This window comes from Mucor velutinosus, assembly GCF_035048745.1.
Source record: "Mucor velutinosus strain NIH1002 chromosome Unknown tig00001563, whole genome shotgun sequence".
Classification (NCBI taxonomy): Eukaryota; Fungi; Mucoromycota; class Mucoromycetes; order Mucorales; family Mucoraceae; genus Mucor; species Mucor velutinosus.
This window is the reverse complement of record NW_027041904.1, coordinates 1,628,003-1,644,784: the sequence shown is the minus strand read 5'-3', so window position 1 is coordinate 1,644,784 and position 16,782 is coordinate 1,628,003. Positions and strand designations below refer to the sequence as shown.

Genomic DNA, 16,782 nt, shown 5'->3' with positions numbered 1-16,782 from the left:
ATTGGCCTGCCGAGAGTGGAAATTAGTCGCTCAAGAGGCATTTCACACAAAAGTTTGTCTGGGCAAACGCGCATCAGAGTCTACGAGTGTGATCAAGCAAGCTATAGAACTCGGTATAGTGATGGAAATTGTCGCTTTCAGTACTGGTTTCGGCTAGACACGACAAAAATTCTAGAGACAATTACCAGTTGCTGCCCCAAAATTTTCTGTTATATTGCTTTTCAGTCAAAAACAATCACTGGTGTGGTCTTTAAGCAAGGTCAGATTTGAAAAGCTCCAGTTAATTGCTGGCGATGGTATTGTTTATACTGATAATACAAAAATGTTTAATGTGTTATTGTTCCTGAACACGAGAACATTAACAAGCTTATCAATTTCATCGCAGGACCCTGCAAATCAAACTTCGTTGCAGCATTTGAAGGAGTTCCCATCTCTGGCCAAGCTACGCCTATTTAAAATATCGTTCAACAGTTTGCAGGAGTTCAACACAATGGCTGATGGTATTTCCTCTGTATCTAAACTTTTAGAGTTTGGATTTGTTTGATTGCGCTGAAATGATCAACGATTCTATTCCAAACAAAATAATTAGGGATATCAGCATTTACGAAAATGCCAAATTTCTACACAAGCGCTGCGATATTCCGCAGAGAATTTCCAAGCATTAAGTAAAATAAGCGCAGAGCAACTTAATGACCTTCATGGCAGGGAAACTGAAGAAAACGCATGGTGGAATAAAATTAGCTCTATTATTTGCTCATTTTCCAAGATGAATCTTGAATCGGTGCTGTCAAACTTTACAAGAATAAGTCAAGTTCAAATATGCATGGATCTAGTGGTGGCTACCTTGAGCAATGTCAGCATAAGAAGATTCACTCTAACTATGAATCCTGGTTTGTACAAAGGTTACAAGATCAATACCATCTTGTTGAGAAAGATTTGCACCTACACCATCATCTTTGATAGTTTCTTATTTACAAACGTAAATTTGAATGGTATTCTGGATTGCGGGTACGAGTATTTACCCACCGAAATTGATATTAAAGATGTTGAACATGTCTCTATCCTATACGAGTTTGTCATTAGACGATCTGTGTTAATCTTTCATATACAGAGGCTTTAATGGGTCACATCCAAGGATTCGTCACTAGAGACAACTGGACTATCTTGGACAAGGTTGATACAACATCTGGCCAACTGGATGAATCAATGATGATTCTTGGTAAATCCGTGCTCTGTGAAGAAACCTCTGTTAGTCAAGCATCGAATCCAAACCTCAAAATTACAGAACTGTTGGCAAAAGACTCGATCTTCCATGAGGACACACTTCCCCTGCTTCCTCTTCGTTTACCTAAGATTAACCAATGGATACTGTACTGGACACTTGCCGCTTCCTCAAGACAAATCCATACAGCTTCAAGATCTTTTTTTACCTACAACTCAAGTATATAGGTTTGGCCGAAAGATAACCTGCAGCATTTTGGGATGATTATAATTTATATAATTATGAAGATTGCTACTGAGAAGACTTTAATTTGCTTCAAGCTGTATCGTCTAATAGCAAATGCACACTCAAGTTCGAAACGGATGACATAGCTCATATGAGCATCCGACAAGGCGGCATAGTCATTGAACAAGACTGCAGCAATATTATTGAAGGTATCAAGGACAACTTTCTCGCCTGGAACGAGTGCAAAGACATGAAGGAGTCTGCTATCACTGGTGATAAGGGTTCTTCCTACTTTTGGAACCCTACATTTGAGCCACTGCTCTAATTTGTACAAGCACACTATGCAACAAGCACCCTATAGTCTAAATGAATATCGATGGCATAGCATCAATTGAAATCACATATAGTTTAAGCCAATACCAATGTAGCATGAATACATATCAAATAAGAGTGGGTTCAAGCGGCATTGCTCCTCGTATCAGATCAACATGCAAAGACTGTTTTAATACACTCGAGCAATGTATTTTACATGAGATTTTCTTTATTTTAATCTACAAAAGTCTCTAATCACTATCATCAAACACGATCTTGTTATTTGACTTGGCCTTCCCACTCAATGCCTTGGACATGATCTCTTCTTGTATACGCTTAGCTTCCCAAGATGGATGAACAGGTTCAGCAGGAGCTGATGGCTTTTGATGATGAACAGCAGCAGGCTTGGGCTTGGGTGCAGGCTTCTTTTTGGGTCTGTAATCAGGATTTGCAAGTCTCTTTTCTTCACGTTTTTGATATTCACTAGCAATGTGCTTTGCCTCACGACCATACATCTCCTCCCATTGCCTGTTGAAATCATGTAAGCACTCAAAAAAAACACTACAAAAATGACACTTTATATTGAACACTTACTTTCTTCTCTGTCTTTGACCTGCTCTGTTGGGTTTCTTTTCACCCTCGTAGATCTTTTTAAAGTTTTCGTCCTCATTCTCGTCATCCGCCACCTCACCCAAGGTCTCAAAGAACTCTGATGTACCTATTTTTTTGGCTTTTGTGACACGGGGCTTCTTTGCTGCTTGGGGCTTTTTCTCTTCTTCCTCTGCTTGTCTCTTCTTTTTCTCTGCTGCTTGCTTCTTTTTCTCTTCGATGGTCTTCATCTTTTCAATCTTTTCATTGTTGCCCTTGACAATGTTTTGGAAGGAGGATAAAATACCATTCATCTCGGAAATCACTGCCTTGCTGGCTATTAAACGAGATTCGATGTTTTGCAAAATCTTGTCTTCAGTCTTTTTGGTTTTGATGGATGACTCAATCAAGTCTTTAATGAGATCCTCGTTTTTCAATTCTACGTTCTTTTGAAGTTTGGATTTTAATGTCTTTTCGACAAGTGCGTCGAGATCAATACTCTATCATGGACCATTAAAACGTGCGTTTATGCAAATGGCATATCTGATGTTACCTTAATCGCTTCCAACTCCTTTTCATACAATTCGATATTTTCAACTGTGATCTTCTTTTTGGGCTTTTTCTCGGCCTCCTTATCGTCTCCCTCCTTTTCACCAACAGCGCTACAAGGGCAAGTTCAATACAAATCCATGAGAGTAATACATTGGATATCCTACTTTTCTAACAATTTACGAGCTGATTTGATCTTCTTGTTCTGCTTTTGAGTTTCCTCGTTCTTTGCCTTTTTTAATGCAGTTTTCAAATCTTTGCGAGCTTGATACTATAATACAAAGTTAGCTTCACTGATCGTATATTGTGGATGGTTTAGTTACTAACCAATTTCGACTCCAATTTCAGTTTTCTGGCGTTATGTAGCTCTTGAATCAAAGTTTCTTTGTTCATTTCACCGGCATTCCTGTTGTGAATTTGTTGGTATTTTGCCCTGGATGCAGCGAGGATGGCAGTCTTCATGTGTGTCTTTTCACCCACCTACATCCAAATCGAAATGGTCAGTATACTGATGCCATTCAAGTTAGACGGCTGCCTAATACCTGAGCAGCAAGATAGTTGATCTTCCACGTCAAATTTTCCTTTGTTGGAGCCTTTTTATCAGACTAAATCGTGGTGTTAATGAGGAGTCGAATTGCAATTTGTATGAAAACTGACCATTATATATATAGTTGTTTGATTTATTTGAATGGTTTATATACACAGGCTTCTCTACTGGTATGACAGCTGGCCAGTAAAATAGATGTAAAGAGGTAAAAAATAGCAATACTTTTTTTTTTTTTTCAATGTCGAAGCTCACATTATGAAATGAAACAAGCCACTGCAGACGGGGAAGAAAAATCAATGTCCCTTTTTAATCCTCCTCTGTTGTATCCTCCTCTGCATTATCTTCAATTTGGTATGTAGATCTTCTTGCTCTCGTTGATCTTCTTAAGGGTATATCGTTTTCGTTTGTCTTTGTGCGCTTGCTATGTACAGTGGGCGTTTTGCTGATGGGTTTTGCTCTGGGTCGCTTTTTAGGAGCTTGTTTGCATGCTGGCTTCTTTTGCTTTTTGGATTTAGTAGCTGTCTTTTTCTTGCTTGATTCAGCACCTTTGACGATGTTCTTGTAGTGCCTCATAAGTGCATTGTCAGTTCGCCCTGGCATCAGTGTTTGCAGAAAAGACCATTTGGGGCCATGTGTGTCCACCAGCTCCAACAAACGATCCGTTTCTTCTTGCGTGAATTGTCCTCTGTTAATGGAAGGCTGCAGGATATTGACCCATCTTTCACGGCATTGCATGTCTGTTCTGCCTGGAATAAGACGCTGTATTTTTGTCCAGTTACCAGCACCGTACAAATGAACTGCTCTCTGCAATAATGCATCCTCCTCAGCATTCCATCTCTGACGCTTGATGACTGGATTCAATGATTTCTGCCATCGATGCAGACATTGCTGACCTGTGCGATCGCCCAGGATGCTAGCTACTTGCTGCCAGTTGCAATTGCCAAACAGTTTCACGGCATCTGTCAGTTTCTTGTCCTCTTCCTTTGTCCATTTTAGACTTCTAGCATGCGCATTGTTCTTTTCGTACATGTAGTGGGAAAAGCACTGCGAAATAGTTCGATTTGAGCCGAGCTCATTTGCAATGCGCTCCCATTGACCACTGAATAAGCCTATTTTCTCGACGATCTCAGCCAATTTCTGTGATTCTTGCTTTGACCACGGCTTTTTGTTGATGGTAGGATGCTCCTGTGTTGTCCATTGTATCAAGCACTCGATGGGAGACCTCGAAAATACCTGCTGTCGGTCTTAGACTCTGAGTTGGCCTGAACACACACTTGCCTGAACTTACATGCAAAGAGCTGATGCGATCCCATTCAAATCGACTGACTGGAAACAGCAACAAATCCTTCTTTTCCATCTTGTCAACTTCCCAGATGCGCCATTCCTCTTTTCTACATCATGAATATTATGCATCAGTAGGTGCTCTATGGCTTTGCAGCAGTAAAGCATACCTTTTGACAAAATCAAATGACACCATACGTTTAGCCTCTGAGATGATGCCTTCTTCCAGTCTTTCTCTTTCCAAGCGAGACCCTAACAAAGCGGTCAGCGTGGAAGCATTTGCTACATTCCACATACTTACAAGCCTTATGACTTCTATTATGTTCATTATCTGCAGAATTTATAGCATGCTCGTCCTCCTCGTCCTCCTCTTCGTCATCGTCATTGCTATAGTCAGCATCATCATCCAGCTGAAGCAAGGGATCTTCACCCATGGTGCCTTCTGTTGTTGCATTGGATTTGTGCTGCACTACTGGCTTCAGCAATTCATCATTGTCGAAATAGTTGATTGGATTACGGTACAGCGTGTGGATGGGAAATCTGCTACCACATCTATTCTCTGCCAATGTAAATAGACTTGCTTCTTTCTGTCAAACAGTGAGTATCATTGTCTACTGCCAACACTTGCACTACGTTACTCACCAATAGTTTTGAATTTGTGTCCAATTGCTCTTCTACCAGTCGAATCTGATCTTGGACTTTATTCTGCAATTCCTCGTTCAAATTAATGGCTCTCAAGATAGTGACATAATCCTTCTCAAATTGCACTGGGTCCATGTTTTGTAAGCTGTGAAGGTCGAGTAATGCATCAAGCACTTCTTGCATGTCCTCTGACTCTTGATTGCTGGTGGTATCTGCTGTGAATGCACTATTGGACGCACTGAACGAGGGATAACCTAGGCTATAATCGACGCCTAGATCGAGTGGTATCAATGGTGAGCCCAAGCCAGTGTTACCATTTGCTGCATCATCAGGTGAATATTGCGTTGGGTCAGCCATTTGCCGAAAGACTACTGCGAGAAAGAGAGAGAGAGAAAAGAAACTTTTTTTTTTTTTCCTTGTCAGCGCCACGCTTATAAGTGTTACAAAACTCAGTAACCAAGCTGTCTGTTTAGCAGGCAGGACGAATTTTCCTGTTGATATATGCTGTGGAATTCGTCTGATTGTGCAAGTAACTTTCCCTAAATGTGGAATTCCCACATTTTTCATCCCAGTTGATTGCATGAACAATTGTGGAATCTTTGTATTGAGAGCGAGTATACAGAGTCATTCTCTCAAGTTTGCAAGATAGAGATGAGCTCGCTAGACATCAAAGCTGAATTTGTGTCGAGCATCTGATGGCAGCCTTCCTACAAGAGGCCTTTCTTTCACTCGTCGACTCAATCATGTACACAAGGTCCATGACGTCTTTTTGCTGCTGCTGCTGCTGCTGCTGCTGCTATTGATCTTTGTATCAAAAAGTGACCAAAATTAAGGCAGCGTTTTCTTTATTTCATCTCTACTTTTTTTTTTTATAAAAAAAAACACCCGTTGACAAGATGATACCCGAGGAAGAATACGGTTTACTATCACAACAGCCAGATGAGGCATCAGACGATGAACAGGAGGAAGCTATCGAGTTCATATCCTACGCAGAGAGCGATGATGATGATGAAGATCCTTATTTCATGCCAGAACACAACAAACGAACGAGCACATGGACGTTTCTACGGTAATTTATGGCCTTTGAGTGAGAGAATGCACTTGTTGATACAAATGTCTACAGGCTCACTTGCGCTCCTATTCAAGTTGTTCGATTCCTTATACCCGCTGTTTGCATCCTCACCATCATCACCTATACCATCGTTATCGCTATTGTTACAGAAAAGAAAAAGATTCATAACACATGATGGACAATAAATTTACTGATACATAACTAGACTTTTTATTTGATATACACACACACACACACACACACACATTAATCACCAAGATGGTTGACGATTAATTTTACTTTTGTCTCGCTCAAACTAATATACAATTCACGATGGTAGTAGTAGAGCATGCTGGAGAGCCCGTCAATGTTCAACTGAGGGTATGAGATGTTGGAGAAACACGCAAAGGCATGTTCGTAGCTAGTGGATGCAGGGAGAGGTGTGTTTGATGCGATACATTCTTGTATGACATTGAGATGATGGAGGTATTCAGTCACTGTCTTTCTTTGCACCAAAGCCTGATGTGTATAGCTGAGCAGCTTGCTTGTCAGATCCACCACTTGTTGTAAACTGTCGAACAGTTTGTACTCCTCCTTCTTGCTATTATGGGCACCAGGAGTATCGCCCAGCTTTTGATAATTCAATCCTGCGTCATAATCTTCGGCAAAGTAGGAGCATATCTTGTTGTAAGTAGTCAGAGTGAATTCAGTGAATCTCTCTTGGAAATCGCTGTATCTGTCTTGCAAGGCTTCTTGATCTGCATCAACGGAACCAAACGAAAAGAGTGCCTCTAAAGTGATGAATAATCCCAAGGAATAGTTCATTGCCTGGAGCCAGCTCTTTGCTTGATTGATGTTGTTTTTGACGTCGTGTTTATCGCTCAAATGAACCAATTCTTGAGAAGCACTCTTGATTTTTGTCTTAATGCTAGCAATGTCCTCAAACACGCGATTGACCATATTGAAGGCAATCTTTTCTTCGCTTTGATATCCACCAGTGCTGCTGGAATTGATCTGCTGCTCGAGCGTGCCATACAAAGCCTGTAATTTCTGTGTGCTGCAGCTGTAGATGTCAGCAAAAAGGGATTGAATGGCTGTGATGTTCATAGCGATGTCTTTTAATGGCATTGCTTGGTCGTATTGGAGTGTGCTGAGCTTGTCGTGGCCTTTCTGAACTGTTGTTCTGATTTCGATGACACCTTGATACACAGAATCAATGCTTTTGTACGCTGAGCCCAGCCGGGTGCATCTGTCCATGAGTGCTTCCATCGACGCAAAGTATCTTGCATAGTAACTGCTGGGAACTGCACTGAGATTGGAGAACGCCTTCAAAGCAGAGGAGGTGACATCAAAGGCTTTGTTGACGCTGGCAGTCAGCTCCTTGAAATCGCTCGCTTGATAGTCTCCAATGCTTGTCTGCTGGTGCAATTTTGAATAAGCGCCATCGATGAGATGAGAAGCCATGTGCGTTGTCAATTGTTCGAATGCAAATCCATATTGCAGGTTGTTTAGAACCGATTCAGTGTCGCAACAGATAGAAATCAGGGTGGCAAATGCGTGTTGTACCTGCTTAATACGGTGAATGGGTTTTGCCGTGGATACAATGCTAGTCAGCGGGTTGATGACCTGATCTAGAAGATGTTTTGCCTCCAATTTGATGTGTAAGAGATCAGTCTTGAATTTGATAATGTCATAATAAGTTGCCTCGTTGGGCTGCAACATATCCTTTCTGTCAATGAATTCGGTGCGTTCTTTTCTTGACAAGTCATAGCCTGTGAGTGATGTATTCGAAGTGCCTACTGATGAGGTGCTGGGAGACCTACAAACTGAACTGCTGATTTCAGAATTGTTGGTCAGTGTTGATGAATTTGAAATGCGGCGTCCAGATTTTTCAGAAGCGATATCATGCATTGATGTGGGAACGATGAATCCAGCAGCCGCTTGAAGTCTGTTGATCTTTTCCAGAGCACTGACAGCAATACGTTCGATTGACTCGCTACCTAGAGTGCGTCTATCGTGTTGATGTTGGTCACGAAAGGCGTTTTCAGTGTCACGATATCTATTCGCTGCTATCAATAAGGTTTCAAACTCCATGCTTTGCTGAATGTGGGGTAATTTTTCAATTGATGTATTTTGATTTACGCTAAAATGAATAAAATTCAAGGCAGAGCAATCATTGCAGATAAGGAGAACCTCGGTTACTACTGCCAGCAAAGCAGAAGACTCGCCCAAGTCCATAGCCACTAGAGCCAATCTTGCAACGCCATTTGCCAATGCAACATTGGTTTCGCCGTTCATGTCCTGGAATAAGGCCGACAATCTTTGAGAAGTAAGCAGTTGATCAATGACATTCCTAGCTAATGCACGATGACAGTCGAAATCTTGCTCAATGTCAAATTGGAGAGGTGCCAGCTTGTTTGCCTGAATCCACTCCACGATCATTTGTATTGTGCTTCCAATGACGGTGTTCTCGTGTATCTTTTGCTTGACATGTTTAATGTGGTCGCTCTGTGCTGCTGTAGTTGCGATTTGTAACGCCTCAGGTTCCACTGTGTTTGAAATGTGTCTTGAAGCAAGCAACGCTCCATAGGCATTCATTACAGTAGCAATGAAGATGGCATAAAGAAGCAGAATGGTTGCAAAGGACATAGTAAATAATTGAATGTGTAAAAACGCGTTGTGAATTGGAAAGAAATGGATGTTGCAAGTGGCTGGCACAAACTGAAAACAAAAGAGGGGAAACAATGGATATGATTTACCCCCTATTTTCCCTTGCCAAACTCTTTATTTATGGGTGCTAAATTTCGCATTGCGCCGTTATAAATAAACACTAATTAAGCATACTATCAACAGGAATATCGAGTTTATGCGCGTTTTCTCAAGTAAATGTGTTTGCTTATTCAAACGCAAAGAAATCAAATTTGATGCTTTTTGTATGAATGTAATGGAATATTAAGGGATTCAAGCAGTTTTCTAATCAATGTACATGATGGCCTATTAGTACGCGATCTGCAAGAAAACACAAAAAGGCAATTTATGGTTTTTCTCCTTAAAATTTGAAACACTCTGTGGGTGAATTGCCCGTTTATCGTGGAAAGGTGGCTACAATAGAGTTGTATAATGACAAAATTACTGTCTATCAATGACACAAGGGATTTTGTCTTGAAGAAAGAATAGCTTTGCACTTGTATCGTTTGGTCATGCAAAAGGCAGGAAAAGGCAATTGTAATACATAATTGACATTAATAGGTCATTTTATGCAGGTAAAAGCCCTGTCTTGTTGAATACATGAAATATGTATGAATGACTTGTTGACTTGCATTGATGACAGGAGAAAGTCTTTGATACATTTTATATATATATTTAGGCATACCAGTCTAATGTTGCTTATACTCCCTTCTTTCAGGTACCAACCCCCCCCCCCTCCTCTTCTTTAAATAAGCTGTCTGTGCAAACAAGTCAAAGATGTATATCTGTCTACATGAAAAGGCATTAAGTATGACCTCAAAAAGTTTTGCCTTGTCCCTCATTGTGTACATGTTAAAATTGTTTGACTTTAAAGTTGAACAACCTCTTTTGTTTCGATATGTATGAGTGATGAAACATAAATCAGGGATATCTTCATTGATATCATACTATGCGCTGCTACTGCGTATTTGTGTATCCATATCCTTGTCTGTTGCGAACATTAACTGGTCAATGGAGATTATCATCATGTCGTAGTAGCAAAATTTGTGATTTACAACAATCGACTAGTTTGAAATGAAATTACGGATGAAGTGAGGAAGATGAAAGATGCGCTGTTCTCTGATACTATACGTAAGTATTGAGGAACATTTCAGGCAAATGGCTGCTCTAGATATGATGTGAGGATGTACCGTAAACTCAAAATGACAATACAGGGTGCTGCTGAATATGCGGTCTATTGCAAAAAAATATTTAAGTTTGTGTTTTCATTCCTTCTTTATTACCAATGAGTCTCTAGCTTAACGATAAGAAAGCATAACATAATCAAGCAGTATTGACTGCAATACCATAACTAGTATGTATAGATTTGAGAGGCCCGTCGAACGGTACCACTCTTGATGATTATCCCTCAGTTTCTATTCAGAGAACCCTGCTTTTCGGATATTTTTAGGGCTTTCAAAGGGCAGATGTACAAAATCCGCTGCACCAACTTACCTGTAGCAATACTCAATACGTAAACTTAAGAATTACGTATCGTTTGAGGTTCTACTAGAAGCCTTATTAGCATCAGGTCTCATAGACTTACAACATCCAGCAGGCCAGCCCCTGCCAAATTGTCGAAAAACGATCGTTCAAGGTTACCTTTTGCTACAGTGGCGCATATAAAATACTTTTTCTGCATTGCTATTAATCATACCAAGCGCTATATTTATTTCATAGAACTGGGCACCACATAGGTGCTTTCATGTTGTTATCCAAGAAAACGTGTTTATGTCACTGTAAACTTCAATTTGAGAGTTGAACCCTTAATCTTTACAAGGAAGCATCATTGTAGATGTCCATACGAGGTCTCATTTTGTAGAACAAAGGGGTACAAACTTCAATTAGTGAAGAAGCCGGTAGAGCTGACCGTTGTTCAAGGAAGAGCGTCCCAAATACGATCTTTTTATGAATTGTTTTGTTTCAAATATCATCCGTTTCTGAACAACAACCTACCATTCAATGTAAAATGTAACTACATTGTCTCTTTTTTTTTCGCAAGATTTTGCTATAGTAGCAGCTTGCTATTTTCAGAGCTCTAGTATTAGTATTTCAAAGCTTGGTTTTGCATTGCCCAAACCTTAATATTGGAAAGGCTTTTGTACAGTAATATATCCAACATTTGATATCAGGCAACAGATAGTAACCCATGAAATTGAAATATGTTGCAAATAAATGATGAAGGACGCATATTTGACAGGCATTTGGTACTGGGATGAACTGGTACCTAGCGTATAGTGCAGTACCTATATAACTTTTCATACATTGCAGTGGGATCAGACTTAATCGATTTCACAAAAAAAAATATAGCAATAGTAAAATACAGTAGAAATCCACTGTGTATAAAATGAATTGAAGATGCTGGAATTGAGTAAAAAAAAGAAGAGTATTTATACATTTGCCACTAGCTCGTAGGATTAGTGGTAACAGAAAGCAATAGGTGCTGCTATTGCGATATCTGACAAATGTTGTTGATGTGTGATTTAAAGTGGTAATCAATGCAAGAGCACTGGTCATAAAGATCAATTTGAGTAATCTTGATGGGATTGGATAAGCTATCGTCTTAGCATGATTTAATGTAATCTCGACAGTTTAAGGCGTGATGTTTGTTATTAAAGTTTAGAACCGTTCATCTGGAGTATTGCGCAATTATGGCATCAGGGCATAGTTGTCATATGTGTATATGCTTGTTATTGATTTGATTTTATTTGGATAAAGATAACATCTCTTATTACGACCATCATGGGTGTGATCGAATACACTGTGATCAGGAGTGGTTCATTCACACCATGTGCGAGATAAGCGTGCATCTTTACTTTAGTATGTTTAAATGGTATTTTGATGCATATTTGAGCGTTTCATTGGTAGAGTATTCAAATAGATAGCATGAATTTGAATGTGCAGTAAAAAAAAGGGGTTAGAAAAAGCAGGTAGAATACTGTTAAAATCCTTCTTTATTCGAAATTAGGATAATGTGCAATAAAATGTATATTCTACGTCTCTATTTATATTATTTGGTTTATATCTCTTATCTGGCAGCAGTTTAGTAGTTGCCAGTGATTCCATTACTTTATATATTTTTGTTGGGCCATTTAGTTGTTGATCTGATGGATCAAGAACGGTATTTCAATATATGGTTTTTGAATCATGCGTAAAGAATAGCTCTTTATTGTTGAGCCTGTATCCTTTTTAGGTATATTTATGTTACAACACATTACAATACCCTTGACATTTACTTTAGTATCTGTCATCTCTCATTTAACCCTGGCTATCATCATGCTAATACTATTATTATGCATGCTTATCTGCTGATGGTAGCATGGTTTGATTGAGATGGCATTTATTTTGGGCCTTGTTTATGATGGGAATCTAGTGTAGTTCACTTCAGAATGAATGATATTTGATGGGTTCCGGTTTTCAATCAAGCTACGTTTAAGTGACTATTTCATTACATCCTGTATTATACAACGTATAATACATTTGCCTCTCAGAGATGACCTGTACCAAAAACAAAAATGGTCCTTTTCGTACGCTCCAATTCTTAAAATGCTTGGTCAAATGCGTACATGTGTGGTGTACACATGCGAAAGCTCAACGGATATTCAATTTATATCGTTCTGAATGATGATCCATAGGATTCTGAAATCTATCGACCTTAAAATTACGCGCTCCTTGATAGTAATCACCCCTTCAAACATATATGAAGCTTGTAGAGAATACAAAGGTAAATACAATGGTATCCATATCAAGTGTCTGGTGGATGTTGTTCAACTGATATTTGATACGATTGTTTTTGCGATTTTTTGACTGTTTTCTAAAGATCAATCTGTTGCATACAAGCATGCATCTTAGGCTACATTCACTTTCTCCTCAAGCCACCTTTTACAGTGTAGCAGCATAGATGATGTTTATCGTATCACATCACATCTATGTGTACAAGTCCAGTCAATTGTGTGTGCACAGGTGCCTCAGAAGCTACAATACATTCAATCTCCCCAATGTCAAGACATCGAGATCCACCTACACTACATGAAACATATCGACTTAGGTGGCCTCTCAACAAGCTATACCAATAATCCATAAGGCCCCAGTGGCCTGCTACTATTCATATACCATCTCAACGTAGTAGTCATTGACCAGGGATCTACCATATTTAAGCAAGCTAGATGCCCTGTAATAAAGAAGCTTTTTGCTTTCGTTTTAGATACAGTTGACAACTGATTGTTATCATCGACTTATTATTACGAATTCATCACAATCACTATCTGTCATCAAAACATTTTGTTAAACATTACTAAAAATTGTGGACCAAAAAATTTCCTATCGAATGAGCTATTGCTTGAAGCTCTGGCATGACTCTATCATGAAATATTAAAAATATTGTCCTGACCAAAAAATCATCACCAGATTTTTTGCTTGCTATCACAGGCAGATTTTGAAGAAAAATCCATGATTTTGCATGATACCCTTTTTTGGCCGTATTTCGACATATACTCATCAGATCCGCACAATGCAAAAACAATTCAATAGGTCTACGTTATACCCATTATAATGTAAAGGTTTGAAGTACCAGATGCGCCTTCCCGGCAGTATGGCTCAACTGATGTTCTCACAGAACATTGGTGTGCTCTTTTGGGAACTTCGTTATTCTTGTTATGTCAAAATACAATGTAAAATTGAATCTGCCAAAGAATTACACTTTTATTGAGAATGCATCCCAAGAATGCATTTATATACTTTTTCATTATGCTAGGGTTTACAGCATGATGATGAACTATAATACAAATAGGTTTACTATCTACCCAACAATTGATTTGTAAATCATGATTAGCATGATTTAACCAAAGGACCTAAGAATAGCCTAAAACCTTTAGTGTGAGACCTTGCTATAACATTTGATATAACAATTTCCATGAGCACATCGATGTTTTCATTTGAGAGAGTGCAATTTCCTAAGTGAATTAAAATGCTTTAGCAATCAAAGTATATTGCCGGCAACAGAGAAGCTTTTATTATCCGTAAGATCTAAAATTATCAAACAAACTATAAACTGGACAAGAAAGTAGCAAAAATAAAATAAAAAATAAAAAATAAAAAATAAAAAATAAAAAAATTGTTTGACTATATTTGAGTAGTAAACTTTTGGTGTTTAGTCTGGGGAAATGGTGTAGTGGTATCACATTTCTTTCGCATAGAAAAGGTCGCGAGTTCAAACCTTGCTTTCTCCATTTTATCTTTTGCTTAGCGGAGTTTAAAAATCTATTTGCTCCTACCTGTTAGTTTGGTGATGATCTTATATTTGATTTTGAAAGCCTTCGCTTTCAGAATCAATAGTAATTATGCAAATGTTTTTTTTCAAAAATTTTAAATACCAAATTAATTGAAGCCTCACAATACATAGGTGAAAAGTTTTATTCGGTCGTTATATTCTATACTCCAAGTGAAATGCTTTCTCTATTAATTGCATCACACCTGCAAGATACATATATCAAGCGTCTAATAGGTACGACGAGCTGGATACTTGGGGACTTTCTTTCAACTATTGTATATAAATGAAGTAGCTACACATCACATTATCAGCTAAATGAAGGAAATAATTTATTAAAGATTCTTGTTCTCAAAGTTCTTTTCTTCTCGGCAATAATTTTTTTTTTTTTTTTTTGGTAGCAATAAATTAATATGTATGATTTCTGGATTCTACTCATCATTTGAAAGATACAAAGATAAAACAAGGTTTATCAAGCTGATGGAATGTTCAGATAGTACAAGGATTAGAGTAGATCTAAACCAGATCAAGAAATTTATATCGTAATGGAACTTTAAACGACATGTCAATTCTTCTAGTAGATCAATTCAGATATGCTGATTCAAATTAAGTTTATGACCGTATCTATCATCAACGAGAAAAAAAAAATGGAGAAGGAAGGAGGAAGGGTAATGAACGAGGGTATACAGCCACATGTTTTTTCAATGAAGAAAATTGATGCGAGTATAGTTTAAAGACGTAGGAAAGGAATTTTAAATATTGTTTAAGAAATGGTCTTGAGGCTAAAGTTCTTAAAGTAAGAGTACTGTGTCTTGGGAGTCTTCCAGGTCTTATCAGAACCACCAAAGAAAGTATGGAACACTAGTAAAGGTAGTTAGAAACTTGTAGTCGACTGATTTGTATTATGAACCTACTGATGCCTGCGACACGCCCAGTGCTGTTTGTACGAAAGACAAGCTTGGTTTGAGTCATAGCACGCTTTCCGTCAACGTAAAGAGAAAGCTGGCCATCTTGCTTTCCAACAGTATTGATAGTAAGTACTTGACGCACAGTGACCCACTTGCCAGTCTTGAACTTGAATGTACCACGGCCTAAGCTGTAACCATAGTCAGGATTACAGATATTGACCTTATTGTCACAGAGATTGGATCTTTGTTTGGAAGATGGCAAATAGGCATAGATTTCACCTTCACCTTCGTCACGCCACATGACTCTATATGGTTACAAAGAAAAAAGTGTAAAATGATTAATATTCGTACAACATTTCACATTTCATGTACGCACCTTGTAGTGAAGCACTTGTTGGAATCAATACCGCCAGTACAATCACCATGACCACCATAGAGACCAGGGAGTTTACCGCCTATTTACTGGATGTTAAATCAACGTGATTTTAATTGCAAATGTCAATTACATACCTCTAACAAAGTTGAATCCCTTAGGGAAGTAGACACTGTATTGGAACTCGACTGTCTTTACTGTGTTATCAATGGCGAGAGGTTCAGCCTTGAACCCAAGACCGCCGATGGGGTTAGCTTCAGGATTTCTAGAGCCTTTAGGGTAGGTGACACGGAGAACATAATCCTTCTTGCCACTCTTGTAGGAAATGTTCTTCAACTTGTCAGCATTCTTCCAGAACCAGAGCCATCCGCCGTGCTCAGGAATTCCCCAGGCGCTATCCCAGTTGCTGCCTTTACCAACGGTTGCTTTACCATTGTATCGGTTCCAGTTGTAAAATTTCCAAGTCTTTGTTTTGCCAGCCTCGATGTTTGAGAACATGCACATCAGAGCGACGATAAGTAAGATTAGATAGTTAGATTTGAGCATATTGGGCTGATATTGTATATTTTTCTGCTTCTGTGTGTTGATGTTTCACTGAATTAATGAATGGAAAGGGACCACTGCTTTTTTTTCTCGTATGTTGCAAGATTAAAAAGAAGTAAAGCGATAGTAGAAGAAGAAATATATAATTGAAAAAGGAAATAAAAAGGGAAAGACAATAGTTGGTCTCTTAGCTTTTATATTTTTTAATGATTTGTTGTCCAATGTCGAAATGTAGCACATTTACGCATCTTTAATGAGCATTTAATTCAATTATGGAATAAACTGTAATCTACCAAATATGCGCAACTCCGAACTAATTGTTGTACAATACAGTTTAATGAAGCAATCTCACTTCAAACAAGATGTTGGAGCTAATGTCAACACTTCATAAGTGTACATCCACCATTTCTGGATAGCGTAAAACGTAACTATATGAATAGAAGCCATGTACCATTGTAATTAACCTCCTATTCCTATCAAACGGATAGCTTCTGGAGCTAAGTCTTGAATGTACCAAGCTAGTGCTGTTATAAGGCCAACTTATTGGA

General features: G+C 38.7%; 6 protein-coding genes and 1 non-coding gene across 7 annotated transcripts; 3 read left to right on the top strand and 4 right to left on the bottom strand.

Annotated features, from left to right (window-relative positions):
• Window positions 1-1,119: 1,119 nt before the first annotated feature.
• On the top strand, window positions 1,120-1,772 carry ATC70_009148 (uncharacterized protein; the record flags this gene model as incomplete). The annotated part of the gene is made up of 2 exons (XM_064828385.1): window positions 1,120-1,441; window positions 1,594-1,772. The coding sequence occupies 2 exons, from the start codon at window positions 1,120-1,122 to the stop codon at window positions 1,770-1,772; spliced, it is 501 nt and encodes a 166-aa protein (XP_064685587.1).
• Window positions 1,773-2,010: 238 nt separating this feature from the next.
• Window positions 2,011-3,556, bottom strand: ATC70_009147 (uncharacterized protein; the record flags this gene model as incomplete). The annotated part of the gene is made up of 7 exons (XM_064828384.1): window positions 2,011-2,287; window positions 2,354-2,847; window positions 2,901-3,009; window positions 3,064-3,167; window positions 3,224-3,376; window positions 3,439-3,501; window positions 3,554-3,556. The coding sequence occupies 7 exons, from the start codon at window positions 3,554-3,556 to the stop codon at window positions 2,011-2,013; spliced, it is 1,203 nt and encodes a 400-aa protein (XP_064685586.1).
• A 193-nt stretch (window positions 3,557-3,749) lies between these two features.
• ATC70_009146 (uncharacterized protein) lies at window positions 3,750-5,723 on the bottom strand (the record flags this gene model as incomplete). Its single annotated transcript, XM_064828383.1, has 5 exons — window positions 3,750-4,679; window positions 4,732-4,834; window positions 4,895-4,976; window positions 5,026-5,311; window positions 5,367-5,723. The coding sequence occupies 5 exons, from the start codon at window positions 5,721-5,723 to the stop codon at window positions 3,750-3,752; spliced, it is 1,758 nt and encodes a 585-aa protein (XP_064685585.1).
• Window positions 5,724-6,262: 539 nt separating this feature from the next.
• ATC70_009145 (uncharacterized protein) lies at window positions 6,263-6,613 on the top strand (the record flags this gene model as incomplete). The annotated part of the gene is made up of 2 exons (XM_064828382.1): window positions 6,263-6,435; window positions 6,490-6,613. The coding sequence occupies 2 exons, from the start codon at window positions 6,263-6,265 to the stop codon at window positions 6,611-6,613; spliced, it is 297 nt and encodes a 98-aa protein (XP_064685584.1).
• A 71-nt stretch (window positions 6,614-6,684) lies between these two features.
• CYM1 (Mitochondrial presequence protease) lies at window positions 6,685-9,066 on the bottom strand (the record flags this gene model as incomplete). Its single annotated transcript, XM_064828381.1, has 1 exon — window positions 6,685-9,066. The coding sequence occupies one exon, from the start codon at window positions 9,064-9,066 to the stop codon at window positions 6,685-6,687; it is 2,382 nt and encodes a 793-aa protein (XP_064685583.1).
• Window positions 9,067-14,300: 5,234 nt separating this feature from the next.
• ATC70_009143 lies at window positions 14,301-14,372 on the top strand. The gene has a single exon. It is a non-coding gene; the product is annotated as a tRNA-Ala (tRNA).
• An 801-nt stretch (window positions 14,373-15,173) lies between these two features.
• ATC70_009142 (uncharacterized protein) lies at window positions 15,174-16,237 on the bottom strand (the record flags this gene model as incomplete). Its single annotated transcript, XM_064828380.1, has 4 exons — window positions 15,174-15,271; window positions 15,325-15,623; window positions 15,695-15,773; window positions 15,829-16,237. The coding sequence occupies 4 exons, from the start codon at window positions 16,235-16,237 to the stop codon at window positions 15,174-15,176; spliced, it is 885 nt and encodes a 294-aa protein (XP_064685582.1).
• Window positions 16,238-16,782: the final 545 nt, after the last annotated feature.